The 15,517-nt window shown below is 42.1% G+C and overlaps 1 protein-coding gene across 1 annotated transcript; it reads left to right on the top strand.

The window, feature by feature from the left end:
- The first annotated feature begins 701 nt into the window (after positions 1–701).
- Positions 702–15,336, top strand: sdr42e2 (short chain dehydrogenase/reductase family 42E, member 2). Its single transcript, XM_079519819.1, has 12 exons — positions 702–822; positions 2,249–2,729; positions 3,334–3,429; positions 4,684–4,741; positions 5,834–5,952; positions 6,756–6,831; positions 8,664–8,746; positions 9,300–9,437; positions 10,028–10,093; positions 10,186–10,249; positions 10,915–10,988; positions 14,913–15,336. Exons 2-12 carry the CDS (start codon positions 2,262–2,264, stop codon positions 15,150–15,152), a joined length of 1,482 nt encoding a protein of 493 aa, XP_079375945.1. The 5' UTR covers positions 702–822; positions 2,249–2,261; the 3' UTR covers positions 15,153–15,336.
- Positions 15,337–15,517: the final 181 nt, after the last annotated feature.

Here is a 15,517-nt window from a genome sequence, read left to right as displayed (position 1 = left end):
AAAGCACAAAGCACCAGCACTCGCCCAGCAGTCTGCTGTCACCCAGGCGGATATGTTGATCTGACCCCCCATTCCGAAGCGCCAGCACTCTGCTGTCACCCAGGCGGATGCTTGCATGCGACCTCGCCAGTCTTCAATAAGGCGAGGACAGGCGGCCGCCTGGCCAAATCCATTTGAAAAACACGACTTAGAAAAAAGAGAGGACAAAAACCAGACCAGCGAGGTCGCTTTTCGCCCTCAGGCTCTTACTGGTAATAGGCCTGCAGTACATACTTGGAAAAAATAAAATTAAAAAGGAAGAATAAAATATACTATAAAAACTAGTCAAATATATTTTTCTTGTTTTGTATTTTGTATGACTTGTTTTTTTTTTTGCCTTGTATTATCTGTCTTGTATAATATGTCTATCTTGTATGGAACCGAGTCAGTCAAACTAAATGCATCAACCACTACATTTCCATGTGCTTGTCTGGCAGGGTGGGGGGGTCCACTCCACTCCACAGTCCATATGATTATTTTGGGAAGTCGCGCCGAGAACAACTGTTTTAATTTGTTGGTAAAATAGCATCATCATACATCGGCAACGAACGTGTGCACGCTTTCTACAATATTTACGGTAGGCGACTCCCAGATCGAGTCCCATGCAGGTGAGGTAAAGCGCAGGTGACATAGCTCTGTGGCATACACTGCAGCCTGCAGGTGACTGACAGCTGCAGGGTGACATGCAGGGACACTTTAAAGAGGGTCCATTCTGTGAGCACTGCGGGAACTAGTTGCCTAACCTGTGGATTATAACTAAACTGAAAGAATACAATAAAAAAGGTAAGTTGGTGAACATGGTTCAGAGTTTAATAGGAAGAATCTGTGCCATTTATGTGTGCCTTAGGCTATACTCTCATCAGGTTTATCTTCCTTAAATTACATTTATTTATTTATTTTTTACTTTACCTTTCATAGTTGTGTTGTGTGTAGCCTAGCTATTAATCTATAACAGGATGATTGGCTACAGAACACCAATCACCACATTTCAAAACACCGGTTGGTTGCGCACACGAAGTCACGCGCAAGACGAATCTTTATAGTAGCGTATAGGTCTACGTTTAATTCTGAATTCTCAGAATAGAATTCTAGTTGTTCTTCATAAAATGCTAAATTAAATGTTATAGCCTGCCTACTTTGAAGACAACTACACAACTTTTAATATGCTAGCCCTTATATTGAGCAACTGTTCAAAACGTGTCCTGATGATGTGTAGCCAAACATTGGACGCTAAAGGTGTTATTTCACAATAATCATGATACTGTAGTCTAGTAATCTATTGAAATAACGTTTGCTAGCCCTTTCCCTGTGATTTGGCATAGGTTATAGTAATGTGACATATTTAGGCCTATACTTTTGGGCTATATAGCTTTTGCGCAAGTGTGGGAAGAACAAAGAAAGAAATTAAACGTTTGTACTGCAAGGTTAACACACATATGTTCTATTGCACATTAACAATGTAAATAAGTGCGGGAGTTATTATTATTATTATTTACATTAGCCTACAGTAGGCTATAATGAAATCCATGCCTTGATTTTGTTACAGCACTTTTCTCCAAGTTAGCTACTTGTCAAAGGATATGCTTTCTTTGGTACTTGAATAAGTATACTTAATTGGGATTTGTTTTTAGCTGAAATACTAATACAATTATAGACCTTTTTAATAGTGTCCCTGTAAGACCTATATTGCACTGTGCTAAATTAATCCTGCCTCAGCATCCATTGCAGCTGAGTAGACCACCAGACTGCTAAACATTCTATGTTTTAACAAGGTCAAATGAGTCACAAATATGTCTGCCAGTATCCACACACTCAGCTCCAACAATTGTTGCAAACAAGTATCTTGTATTCAGGATGACATGAGCAACGTGTTGCAGCTGACGAAGCGCTAAGCGAAGCGCATTGCTCATCATGTCCTCCTGAATAACAGTGCCTTGTTTACCACTTTTGGACCTGAGGTTACTAACGGTTACCACAAATATTTGTGGCTTGTTTTATCTCATATTATTTTACAGTTGTTGCCAGTTCCTAATTGTCCCACAGAAGCTACTGTACTAATACACTCTGCTTTTTTTCCCTTTTACTGGCAGTCATTGTTTTAACTTTGGTTTGTTCAAAACCATTGTTGGACTGCAGTTGTGCACGGTTGCTATACTCCATAACCCATCATGTCCTCTTATGTCCTCTCTCCTTCCCATGCTCCCTCCAGTTACAGACAGTGAATGGAGCTGTGTGGTCCCAGTATGAATGACATTGGAGGTTCTGTGTGTCAGGTGGAGAAGCTGCCCTGCCCCGGTGTCTCCCTATCCAACCCCGCCGGTGCTCTGTGCCGCCTGCAGGCCAACGGACACCAGTTCCACAACAACCTCCACACCGTCACCCAGCAGCAGCCCTGGGTCAACCCGCCGACCACCGCCATGGCATCCACTCCAACCTCAGCCATGATCCGACACACGGTCAACGGAGCAGTGGGGGGCTGGAGCAGTAGCCAAGAAGAATGCGCAACCTCCAGGCGGGGAGAGGGGGCAGCTCTGCCACGGAGGGGCCCTGGGAAGGTGCTGGTCACGGGCGGAGGTGGCTACTTCGGCTCCAGACTGGGCCGGGCGCTGGCCAGCCGGGGAATCCCAGTGATCTTAATGGACTTGCACAAGCCACCCTGGGATACTCCAGATGGAGCCATCTTCCACCAGGTGAGGGGGCATGCTGTCGCTGATGGGCTGCTTAACTGTGTGTCGGCACAGGGGTGGATGTGTCACAGTCTACTGTTAGGATTCATTGACCTTTTTTCTGTTGTCAGTGCAAGTTACTTTGGCTACCAGGGGCAGTTTAACATACTATATGTGGGGGTAGGGAATAGAACACGCCTGCCTTGGGAGCCCCAAGTGGGGTAGTCCCATCAGGCAGGTGTCATGTGGTTAATGTAGGTGATGGGATGGCTGGAAGAACACACAGATGAGTGACCCGTCCCAGAGTGCCAGGTGTTGACTGGATGGAGACAGATTCAGGTTTCATGATTCAGGTTTCAGCTGCAGACCTCATGGTGCGCTTACCTTAATTATGCTGCCCTTCTATGGGATAATCTCTGACACAACGCACGTAACATATCACTTACGCTACGTCAAAGCTACCAGCTCATTCAAATGTTTAAATACAGTTGCGGTTGCTGCGTTTAGAATACAGCTGAGGCATTGTCTCCCCTGGCTGCTTTCAGCCTGTTTTATCACACAGATTGAAAGTATAAAATAAAATCGCCAACAAACCAAGTAACCCCATCTCCCCATCTCGTTCATTTAGAGTGACATCCGGGACTATGCTTCTCTTCATAAGGTTTGCGAAGGAGTGGAATGTATATTTCACACAGCTTCCTATGGCATGTCTGGGCCAGAACAGGTGAGTGCACATCCCTCCCCATCATTCAGTATGACTGGTTCGGAGAATAGGCTACACTTTATTCATATTTACTCACAACTATTTAGTTTTTTCAGTAGATTTCTTCTTTCTTTTTTTTATCCCACGATTTTGTAACCCATTTTTCACCCCTGTGTCAATTATCTAATGTGATCCTGGGCTCTACACACCCTCCGCCAACCTAGTCCCCATTTATGGGGGACATGGGGAGAGCAACAGACTTGAACTCATGCTTCCTTCATTCCTGAGTTGCTCCTTTACACCTGACAGGGGGGAGTTTCAGTAGATTTTTTCATTGTTCTGCATGTTAAATAATGGAATAGACTAGGAACTTTGAGACAGATATGAGCATGTTCAGAGAATGATGATGTGTGATGATGATGTGTGCCACCCGGCATGTGCACATTCCCCCTGTATTAAGAACTCAATGTTCAGAACCATTTGCAAATATTTGCTGATTGTAGAAATCTGCTAACGCTCACATGCATTTACGGATGCACGCACGCACGCACGCACGCACGCACGCACGCACGCACGCACGCACGCACGCACGCAAGCACGCACGCACGCACGCACGCACGCACGCACGCACGCACGCACGCACGCACGCACGCACGCACGCACACACCACACACACACACACACTCTCAGCAATTATATCAAGTATACCATACCATCTTGCTTCTAAACATGCCAAACAGTATAATGATAATGATCTTTACTAATTTATATAGCACCTTTCATACAAAGATCATAAAAATATCATAAAAACAAGTACATAAAGAGGAAAGCATAAAGAAACATATGTGCTGATATGTGCTGAGAGACAAAAAAACATTGTTTTTTAAAACTGTGGATTGGCAGTCAAGTACATACATCGTACGTACATCTTCCAGACTTTGCTTTCTTAGGCAAGGTGTCATAACACATAATCAATCAACTCCATACCCTATACATTCCATCTCATTGTAAGTGTTTATTGTGTGCATGTGGAGCATGCAAGCAGCCAAATATCTGTCATCATCAGCTGTACAATGCCATCAGACAAGTTTCTTTCTCCATGAAACCTCTGTAAGGCTGTCATTCCAGAGAGATGCATATCGATATGATCCTCCTTACACCATCACAAACTGAAGTGACATTAAACATTGGTCATTCAATGTATCATAGACCTGCTGATGCATGGTATAAAATGTTGACATTTTAGAAGCGATGTTTTTCTCTGTGTTCCCAAAGTTAAGAAAGGAGCAGGTCGAGTCTGTCAACGTGGGCGGGACCAACAACATTATAAATGGTACAGATACCTTGTGAAAGTTGTGACACACACAAACATTATGATCATTCCACAGATTCCATGCTGTCAACATTGGGTATCTCTCATACTGTAAATGGTTGGAGGGCATTTGTCATTTTGTGCTGTGACAATGTGTTTGTAAACACCACTAGGCACTCAATAGGTTTGTAAAAGCCTCTGCGAGTAGCTATAGCCAACGTGTCTCAAAGTGGGGTCCGGAGGCACCCAGGGGTCCTTGAGGGGGTTCCAGGGGCCCATCAGCTAAACGAGGAACTGTTTTATTTCACGATTATTTCACCGGCTAGAATGGCCCAATGAGAGAATAAAAGAACTATTCGATCATAGATTTCATTCTCTCCACTGTTATCTCCCTACCTACAGTACAGTATAAGACAATTATTTTTCTACTCCATGAGATGGTGGCCAGAGCACAATTAATAGCTACTTTAGGACTGTAAAATGGTACGGTACAATAATAACTATATTGCTATAAAAGTAACAGTCATACTCCTTTTCGAACAAGAGTTCTTTCATGTTTCAAGGTCTCTTAGAATATAGAGAAACAATGTATTGTTTAACGCACTGATTCCCAAACCTTTTAGCTCGAGACCCAAAAGAGAAATGTGATGTCTCTCCAGGACCCAAGCTCACAATTGGCTATTTTCACTACTTATGATTATGAAATTACAAGAATGTATGAATGACAGTACGAATTCTGTACTAAATCTCATAGTCATATAACAACAACGAACCTCTTATGGGGTCCCTGGCACAACATCTTTTCAAATGGGGATCTGCGGCCTAATATGTATCAATTTGAGCTTCCTTGACATGAAAACTGCTGTGTGTCTCTCCATTGTGTCACCCAAACACCATGTCCCCAATTAACAATTGGGGACAATTGTGAAAAATAGGTCTGTCCTTATATGACAGACTTATTTTTGTCATCTTTTTTTTTTGTATTACATTTTCACTCTTATTTATGATAAGCACAGGTGTCATTCTATTTTAGCGTTTGAATTTGATTGTAGTTTTCTACCTGACGTCTTATGCCACTTGCCATTTTGTTGTGTTTACATTGTCTGCCTTCAGTGTGTAAAGAGCGGGGCATCTCTAGGCTGGTGTACACCAGTACGGTCAATGTGGTATTTGCTGGCAGGCCAATCGAGGAGGGCGATGAGGATTCTGTGCCCTATGTGCCTCTGGATATGGTGAGTATAAAGGCGTTTAACCTAAAAATGTTCACGGCATGCCCCAAAATAAGAGATGCCAGTGTTAAAGTGGTTAACATAAAGACTGTTTGTAAAATGAAATGGATCAATCCTCTTGTGGTACACCTACATTCCAATAGTTAGTGCTATACAATACAAATTACAATAGCAAACATGATGAGCATTATGTCTGCAATCTGCATAACGTTGCTGTCGGGCAGGAACATATCTCCATTTTTATTTTTGAGGCCCTCCTATGCCCAGCTTTGTGGGTCTGAACACAAACATTGGCTTATGATTGGCTGATTACCCCATAGCGATGATTTGATTGGCTGAGCAAAGTACATAATGAAGATAAAAGTGAGGCCAGAAAAGTGAAGATGCCAAAAGTGGCCGGAATGACATTTGTGATAATTTGATTGGCTGAGCACGGAATGTGATGTATGATGATGTATGAGCACCCCTCACTTCACACGATTGTGATTTTTTCATTTGTAATCCCACTACAGCCTCGGACAAAAGCATCAAACGTAGCAGATCTACAAGCTCGAAACGTGGCACGAAGCGATGCGCTTTGAGCTTGTTGTTCTGCTACTTTTGCTATTTTTGAATTTGATTCCAGAACAGTTTTGGACATTTGAGGTTTCCACTCGACAGTAAATGTACCGCTTTAGGGATTCTGCCTTATTTGTTCTGTAAAGCATTGATTTGCTCGTACATTCTGACTACTGTGCTTCAAGTTGAATGGGGAGAGTGAGTGAAGCCATTGATCTCTTAACATATGACGTTCATGTCTGTTCCAGCACATAGACCATTACTCCAGAACCAAAGCCGTTGCAGACCAATTGGTCCTTTCTGCGAATGGATGCTTGCTTAAAGGTGAGTCATGATCTGTGTGTGTGTGTGTGTGTGTGTGTGTGTGTGTGTGTGTGTGTGTGTGTGTGTGCGTGTGCGCGTGCGCACGCGTGCGCGTGCGGCGCGTGCGTGCGTGCATGCATGAGTCTATGTGTTTGTGCATGTGTGTGCTTGTACATGTGCCGCCCTCTGAGCTAATTGTTGCTATAGACACCAAGATGTGCAATCCAATCCAAGAGACCTGCTGACACCAGTTTAAATTTAGAGCTGGCAGCACAATACCACTGGAGTCAGTCCAGTGACCACCTGACACCAGGTTGTCTCAAGCAGTCTGCAACAAGCAGACCGCTCTCTCTTCCTCCCTCCCCCTTTGTCTTTCACAAACAGACAAACACTTGTAAACACTATCTGTATCTATTTCCTAGTCCCTTATAGAAAGTACAACTGCCTGCTGCTTAAAGGCGTGCGAGGGTATATTCTTCACAGCTCACTCTTTGGCAATTCCACTGCTTCGCATAAACAGCAGGCGGAAGCTTTGCATTCCGTCTCTGGGTGTAACCCTATACACCGATATATACATGATCAATGGCCTCTTGTTTCTATATTCCATTAAGCTCATTATATATACGTTCTAGTTTAAAGCCAATGCATATGCTGCAGTAGGAAGTATTATTTATTATATGTATTGTCTCTGTTCAGGCTAATGTATGGGGTGGCTTTAGAAACTGTGGTAATAGAAAGTTTGGCATTGTGAAGTGCTACATGGAGTATTTGAATAATCCTTGAAATGAAATGAAATGAAATGAAATGAAATGATTACTATATTTACCCAGGGTATCTGGGCTAAGCTCAAGAACTTGTTTCCAGCCAGGCCCTGCTCATAGAACATTTCATCGTAGTGGTTCAATGCCTTGTTCAAGGGCACTTCATGGCATCGCTAGTTGGATTATATATTCGGAATCTTGTCTAATATCAGACCAGCATACAGAATTAAGTTAGACAACTCCACAATACAAGAAATCAACAAAATTGTTTTTGCAGTTGTGTTGATTTCGTGATATCTTTCATTTCCTTGCCCCAAAGGTAGAGGAATTTCATTTTAAATTAGTAGTTCATTCAGAAAATGACTTACTGTATGTCCTATCAATTACACACCCCATGGCTCCTCCTATCCACATGTCGAAGTGTCCTTGGGCAAGACACTGAACCCTACATTGCCTCCAATGAGTTGGTCGGTGTGAGCTCGCCACCATTGGTGTGTGAATGTGGGAAGTGAGGACGCTGGCGTCGACTGTTCGCCGCTTCACCTCCCAATGTATGAATGAATGAACCATTGTAAAGCGCTTTGAGCACTCGGAAAAGCGCTATAAAAATGCAATTCATTATTATTATTATTATTATTATTATGAAGCCTTGAATTCATGGAGATGTAGTCACCTTGTTTTGTGAAGACATACACCGTTGATTTAACGATAGATAAACTAACGTTAAACCTCCTTTCTTGAAACAATATAATCTTGACATTGGAAGATAGTAGAACGGAATTTAGCACTATTGCTACATATACACAAAGACATATCTCATTTTCGGCTTTCAAATCGGAATTGTCACTATATCTCGATCATCTCCTTGAACCATATGAAGTGAAAAAATACGTTTTCGGACTCAACCACGCGCTTATTGTTTTGAGTATTCATTTTTGCTCATTCAATTTCTGTGTTACTTGGTACTGAAAGTGTGATGTTAGATTTATTTTATTGACCTGCTGAACCATGTACTATGCCTTAATATGTTTGTTATTCATTCAAATGAAAAACAACAAGTTAAAGTCTGTCTCCTCCTCATATTAATTAAAGGTGGAGGTGTGTTGCGGACGTGCGTCCTCCGCCCGTCTGGAATCTACGGCCCAGAGGAGAGGAGACACCTCCACAGAGTGATGGTGAGTGGCAGCGTAAACAAACCAAACTCATTGACTGTTTGTCTTACTACTACGGTATCTGTTCCACACGAGACATCGGTGTCAGCCCAATTACTGTGCCCTTAGTTGGCATGTGTGCCTGCCTGAAGCACCTACATTATTGATAGGGACCTCTGTAGGTGTCTCATTACGACCCTTCTGTTTTTTTTCTCCTGGGCATGCTGAGGTAGTCAAGCTAGACTGTGTGTAAGGTTGTGAAGTTTGGTTGGCGTTGGTTCAGAGTTTACTGTTGGACAAAGTGGCCTGGCATATACTGTAGGAGCCAGAGATTCTCATCGGACGTAGTCACTTCTTAATGTATGCTTGCTTACTTCAGCTTCCTTGCTTGCTTATTGCTTACTAGCACGCACTAGGACTGCCTAATTATGATTAAAACTATAATCCCAATTCTTCCTCTTAATATTTTAACCTCTAATATTAATTATGATTACCTATTGGTAATGATGATGATTTTTGTAAAATATGTAAAAACACACACACACACACTGGACTGACTCAGTTCTTCTCTCGGCAGGTGAACGTGAAGCGACGGCTGTTCAGCTTCCGCTTCGGTGACCCACAGGCCCGGATGAACTGGGTTCATGTAGACAACCTGGTGCTGGCTCACTTACTGGCTGCCGAGGCTCTCACACCCATGAAGAGCTGTGTCTCTGTGAGTGGCCCGCTGCACACCAAACACAACATCAACCATGTGCTTCTCAAACCTTTTCATGTCAGACCCCCACATTTAGATGTATATGGCTGCGGACCCCGAGCTGATCCCTGGTATGTCATACCAGAGACCTCCACTCCTCCAGAAGTAAAAAATTTTCGCTTAAAAATATATAAATTAAAATATTTGCACAAGGTTTCATGATTAAAAACAAATAGCAGATCTACAAGCTCATACTAGTGTGGTATCTGCTATTTTTGAATACCCAAAGTATAAGTAAGTGGTTGAAACATTGTTAGAAGGCCTGCCCTCACTATGGGGCCACAGTCTGTGTAAACACCCCTGGTTGAATGCAAGTTGGAGTTTAATGTCCAATTAAGCTGATCCTAGTGACTGTTTCGCCTGAACTTGTCAAGCTGTTACTGCAGCGAAGGCAGGTGGTAATCAAAGCAATCTGATCTACACTAGATAACTACTAGACTGGACTACTTCTACCTAGGAACCTAGTGTGTGTGTGTGTGTGTGTGCGTGCGTGTGCGTGCAGTACACTGTCTTAATGCTAATGTTTGGTGTCAATGTTTCTCTTACAGAGTGGGCAGGCCTATTTCATTAATGATGGAGAATCAGTGAACCTGTTTGAGTGGTTGACACCACTGGTGAGTTACCCTTTCAAATGTCACACCAACAAGATATTCACTGATTACTGCATTTACCTCATACCTCACTCACTCCTATTTTCTAATTTTAGTTTGAAAAGCTGGGTTACAGGAGACCCTTGATACGCCTGCCTGTGTCATTGGTCTATTCAGCAGGTACTGTAGACTCTCATACTATCACTAGAGTCACTTGTTTTAAAATTGTGACTATACTCTACAGTTTATGACCTCTATATGACTTCTGTGTTGTTTATGTTAAAGTAGAACTTCCCCACTTTTTATTGAAAGCCAGTGTAATCAAGCAATACAATCGTCACTGTGTGCTATATTGAATGAAATGTTGTAAATCTCCTGCTCAGAGCCTTTCTGACAGTATGTACAGTACTGAGTTAGAAAGTGTGTGTGTGCGTGTGTGCGTGCGTGCGTGCGTGCGTGCGTGCGTCAGTATTTTTTCATGTATTGACTTGAGGTTTGGGATGAGCTAGCGGTTTTGGGATTTGGGATATTAAGTCCATACAGTATTACCTACAGTACACGTGCCAGTACATTGTACTTGTTATATTAATGATATTGTTGCAGACCACAGAACGAACTAGAAGGAAGTTGAACATCCAAATATGGTCTGCACTCAGCAGCGACTTGCTGCAGTTGAAACTATGTTTTTGTTATGGCACTGGGAATTAGACTGCTACAGCTCTCGGTAGCAATACAGAAAACATTGACAACTATTGTGGAGGTTATAGACATACCACCCCTATGACTAATACATGGAATACGTTTGAAAGTTGGCCAATATGTTGTTTTCTCTCTCTTATTTACAGCGATCCTCATTGAATATTTGCACATCGTCTTGAGACCCATCGTAGAACTCCCTATCCTCTTCACCAGAAACGAGGTAAACACACTGCACCTTGTCCATCTCTCTTAAAACACTTCCACACATTCCGGAGCATTAGAACAGTAGCTGTAGCTTCAGATAATGTCAACCAGTCCTGCTATCAAACCCATAATGTTGGAGAAACCGTTTTTCTTATGAATTCAGAATATTTTATTTGGAATAGAAAGAGTATTTCTTTCTCTCTGTCTCTCTCTCCCTCATCAACATTTATTGATCTTTGTCTTTGTCGGAGGGAATTTCAAGTGACATAGCAACAGCAGCATTAAGACTGAAACATGGGAACCGGTAAAATTGTCAAGAGCCAAGCATGTTTTAAAATGAAGAGAAAATAAAATATACTAAAATAGACACAAGACACAAGTATAAGAGTACAGTATGTCAACAATATGAATGATATACTGTAAATCTATCACCAATGAACTGGAAGACAGTGTGTGGGTGTTTATTTATTCTTTGATTTGGGTCCTTGAAATAAAAAAAGGTTGAGAATCACTGTGTATATCCTAGTAGTCCATATCCAAATGCAAAAGGGGAACATTACAGAACATGGTGGCATCATTAGACAAATATACTGTAGAGGGGCAGGGTTCTGCAAGTAAGTTTAGCCTTTAGCCAATTATCTTTATAAGCTGTTAGATGGTGGGGCAGAACACAATCAATGGCTAATTTAGGACCTTTGAAATGCAACAAAACACCTTACATTAGTCACTATATTGCTATAAAAGTTAATAAATAAAGATGTGTGATAGAAATAATGAATAGAAATGTGTGTGGATTGTGGAATCAAATGTTACAGGTGCATACAGAAATGCCTTGTGTAGTCATTTTGTTCAGGCCCCATACTTGAATGTGGACATTAGTTCTTCAAAAGTTTTAAAATGAAAATTAATTAATTCTTCAAAAGTTTTTAAAATGAATGAATGGAATTTTTACTGGAGACAGACAGTCATATTACTTTTTAGACAAGCTCTTTCATGTCTGAAGGTCTCAGAGAGATACAATGTATTGTTTAAGGCATTTTAAACAGTTTTGGTTTCATCAAAACAAGTCTAAGGAGGAAGGTTTACAGTGAAAACATTCAAAGAATGGCAATATAACTATATGTGTTCATCCTACCTGGTTTGATCAATGCAAAGCCATTGTCCATATCCATCCTATGTGGGACTGTCAGTCAGATATTGTAAATTATTTACAAAAACATTTGCCGGGCCAGACATTATTGCTGACGGGTGTGTTCTGGCCACCTGCTGCCTACCTACAGTACAATTACTGTATGGTACTGTGCTTGGGGTTGTGTACAGTAGATAGGGAATTGGTATGGTTCCTGTGCGTGTTTGCAACGTGTGTGTGATGGGATTTGGATGGGGATGGGGGGGTCTTGGGTTACCTGCTACCAGATGATTAGAGTCTTGTTTAAGTCCCACGGGGGCCCTCTCTCTCACCCACAACAGTGAAGACAGACTTCATTAGAGCGAGTAGTTTCCTACCCCAACCCCTGCTCGCTCCATCGGATGCGATCTGTTTGTGCATGAATTAATTATGGTTATAATCAAAATTAGCTTTAATGGTTTCACAAATTATGGCAAATCAACACTTCCTTTGTCTGATATCTCAAATTCGGCCTGCTGTGTCTGGTGGACAGTAGGTCAGTGGGATGTGACGGTCCAGGTTCATTCAAGAGATGGAGGGAAGGTTACAGTCATTCTGTATGCCATAATACTGGAGTGGCTTTAACAGCCAAGAGCTGGCACAACCATGATGAGTAATGTTGTCTTCATGAATGTGTGATGAGTCAAAGAAACCAAATCTTGGCGCATGCCTGAACCCAGAGCTCATTCAGTCAGATGACTGCTGGCTAGGCCGGATGATTGATGATTGCCCTGTGAATAAAACATAAACTAGCATGCGTGCCTCAGGACAGGAAGTTCAAGATGATGGTTTCAGGAAGTGACCTCACAGCCACTGTGATGATGTGATATGATAGCTGTGGTTAGCCCATCCCGTCTCTGAATGGTTCAGACTGTGAAGTGGAGCCATCACTGTTGAGCTCTGATACAACAGCAAAGTTCAGAGGGCTACCTGGTGTTCCAAAATAAGCGACAGGCTTTGAAACTGTTTTAGAATAACCAAGATGGTTAGGACAATTGCAACTAAACAATCCAAGCACGTTAGCACCAATAACAGTGACTATAGAGTAGACTAGGCCCCTTTTATTTTCCAAATCTAGGTGGGTAAATTGCTGTGGGATTAAATGGCTTATGACATATTATAATTATTATTGTTGCAATTACATATTGTTTGAATCAAAACTCATGGGTGAAGTCTGGAATATGGGTTGGGGGATGGTTAGATTTAACAGTATGAACCCATCAGTACTTATTTCACCACAGTGGCAGGTGTAAGTAGGTAGATGGCAACTGGCAAGTAGGTACTGATGGGTGGCACTGAGTGTGGTGGCACTGTGAATCAGTGGTTACTTAGCACTGTTTCCTCACAGTAAGAAGATACTGGCTTTGAACTCTACTGGGCTCTTTATGTGTGGAGTTTGCATGTTCTCGTTAATGTAGGTTTCCTCCCATCCCATGTCAAAACATACAAATGTTAAAGACATACTCCAAGACATGGTCGCTAGGCACTGGTCCGTTTTATGACATTTTCCAAAAAGTATAACATAACACAGATTACGAATATCCAGTCGACTAACTTGAGCAGACAATAGATTCCTCAATGGATGAAACTGTGCTGTGTCTTGTGTTGAAAGCTGATGAGAAAATTATACAGAACATACAGTAGACCCTCAAGAGGCTTATACAAGATATCTATAAGAAATGAGCATGGATTGGAAACTTTAAACCAGGGGTGCCCACACTTTTTGACTTGAGAGCTACTTTCAAAATGACCAGCTCGGCAAGATCTACCCACCAAATCAATTATTATACCATTGCTGAAAATAGTTTAAATACTGTATGTACCTGAGGGGGCTTCGGAATAGTAGAGTTCGTGTTACATTCTGTACAGTATAAGACAAATGCACTTGGAATGGGAAATAGAGGGGGAGAATTTTTGTAATCGTTTTTTTTCTTCAATATATTTAAATGAAATACTCTTTAGGGGCATGTCATGTGATCTACCTGCACAGCCTTTGTGATCTACTGGTAGATCGTGATCTACTGCAGGGGGCATGTCATGTGATCTACCTGCACAGCCTTTGTGATCTACTGGTAGATCGTGATCTACTGCAGGGGGCATGTCATGTGATCTACCTGCACAGCCTTTGTGATCTACTGGTAGATCGTGATCTACTGCAGGGGGCATGTCATGTGATCTACCTGCACAGCCTTTGTGATCTACTGGTAGATCGTGATCTACTGCAGGGGGCATGTCATGTGATCTACCTGCACAGCCTTTGTGATCTACTGGTAGATCATGATCTACCTTTTGGCCAACCCTGCTTTAAACGGACAATAAGTAAAAGCATATACATTCAAAGGCAGCACTGAAGTTATGTTCTTTGTGACAGAGATTCCTGTGTGTGTATGTCTTGGATTATGTCTAGGAGTGTTGTCTCCATCCATCGTTATGGAATGGATACTTTCCATGCAGACACCTTATCCCCAGGCAGGCAGTAAGAAGATACAGAGGCAAGAGAAGCATCATCAGTATCAGGCCTCGGGTGGCACGGTGTTAAACAAAGTTTCCCCAACTGAGGTTAATCTAAAACATTAACCTCACACTCTGACCTTTAGCTTCTTCCAGCCTCCTGATAAGACTCAACACCTTTAAACAGTGCCTTTGTCTAACTGTGGGTGTATAGGTGTCGGTGATCGCTACAAGGAACCCCTGGAGATGACAGGCCGCGTGTAATCGAAGTAAAGTATATCTCATCTCATCTCATCTCAAGTATCTTCTCTAAAATTCTAGGTGAGGAACATAGCGGTGAGCCACACCTTCAAGATTGACAAGGCACGTCGAGAGTTGGGCTTCTGTCCCCAGCACTACACCCTGGCAGACTCCGTGGAACAGTACCTGAAGTCTGGACCACCACACTCAGGGTCAGCTCCCCTGGGCCGGTCCACTTCCTGGAACCAGCCTCTCCTGATGCTTGTGGTGCTGGGACTCTGCCTGCTGCTGTTACTGCTGTGCTCCCGTCTCTGGCAGTAGTACCAGCCAGTCTAGTGCTACATCCATGTACCTCTGCCTGATTTGAATGAATGATTGCATACAATATCCCACATGTATAACGTTTTAATAGAATACAATACAAAAGCCAACAAAGTGTTAATTTAACTCTGAGTGTGTAAAACTTGATATATATATATTTTTTTTACATAGTCAGAGACAGTTTATCAAAAGAGAAACTCTATACAACTCCATACTGCAAACACCAAACGTTTATCAGAAGTTTTGGTGTTTGTGGTATGGCGTTGTATGGAGTCTCTATTTTTATACATTTGTATTTTTCTCCTTTTGCACCTGTTATTTTTGGTGTGCAGATTTCATTTTTCCTATATACTCAGAGTTAAATT

Source organism: Electrona antarctica (genome assembly GCF_951216825.1).
Source record: "Electrona antarctica genome assembly, chromosome: 14".
NCBI classification, from domain to species: domain Eukaryota; kingdom Metazoa; phylum Chordata; class Actinopteri; order Myctophiformes; family Myctophidae; genus Electrona; species Electrona antarctica.
The sequence above is the reverse complement of the archived record's forward strand: the minus strand, read 5'-3'. Positions and strand labels throughout refer to the sequence as shown.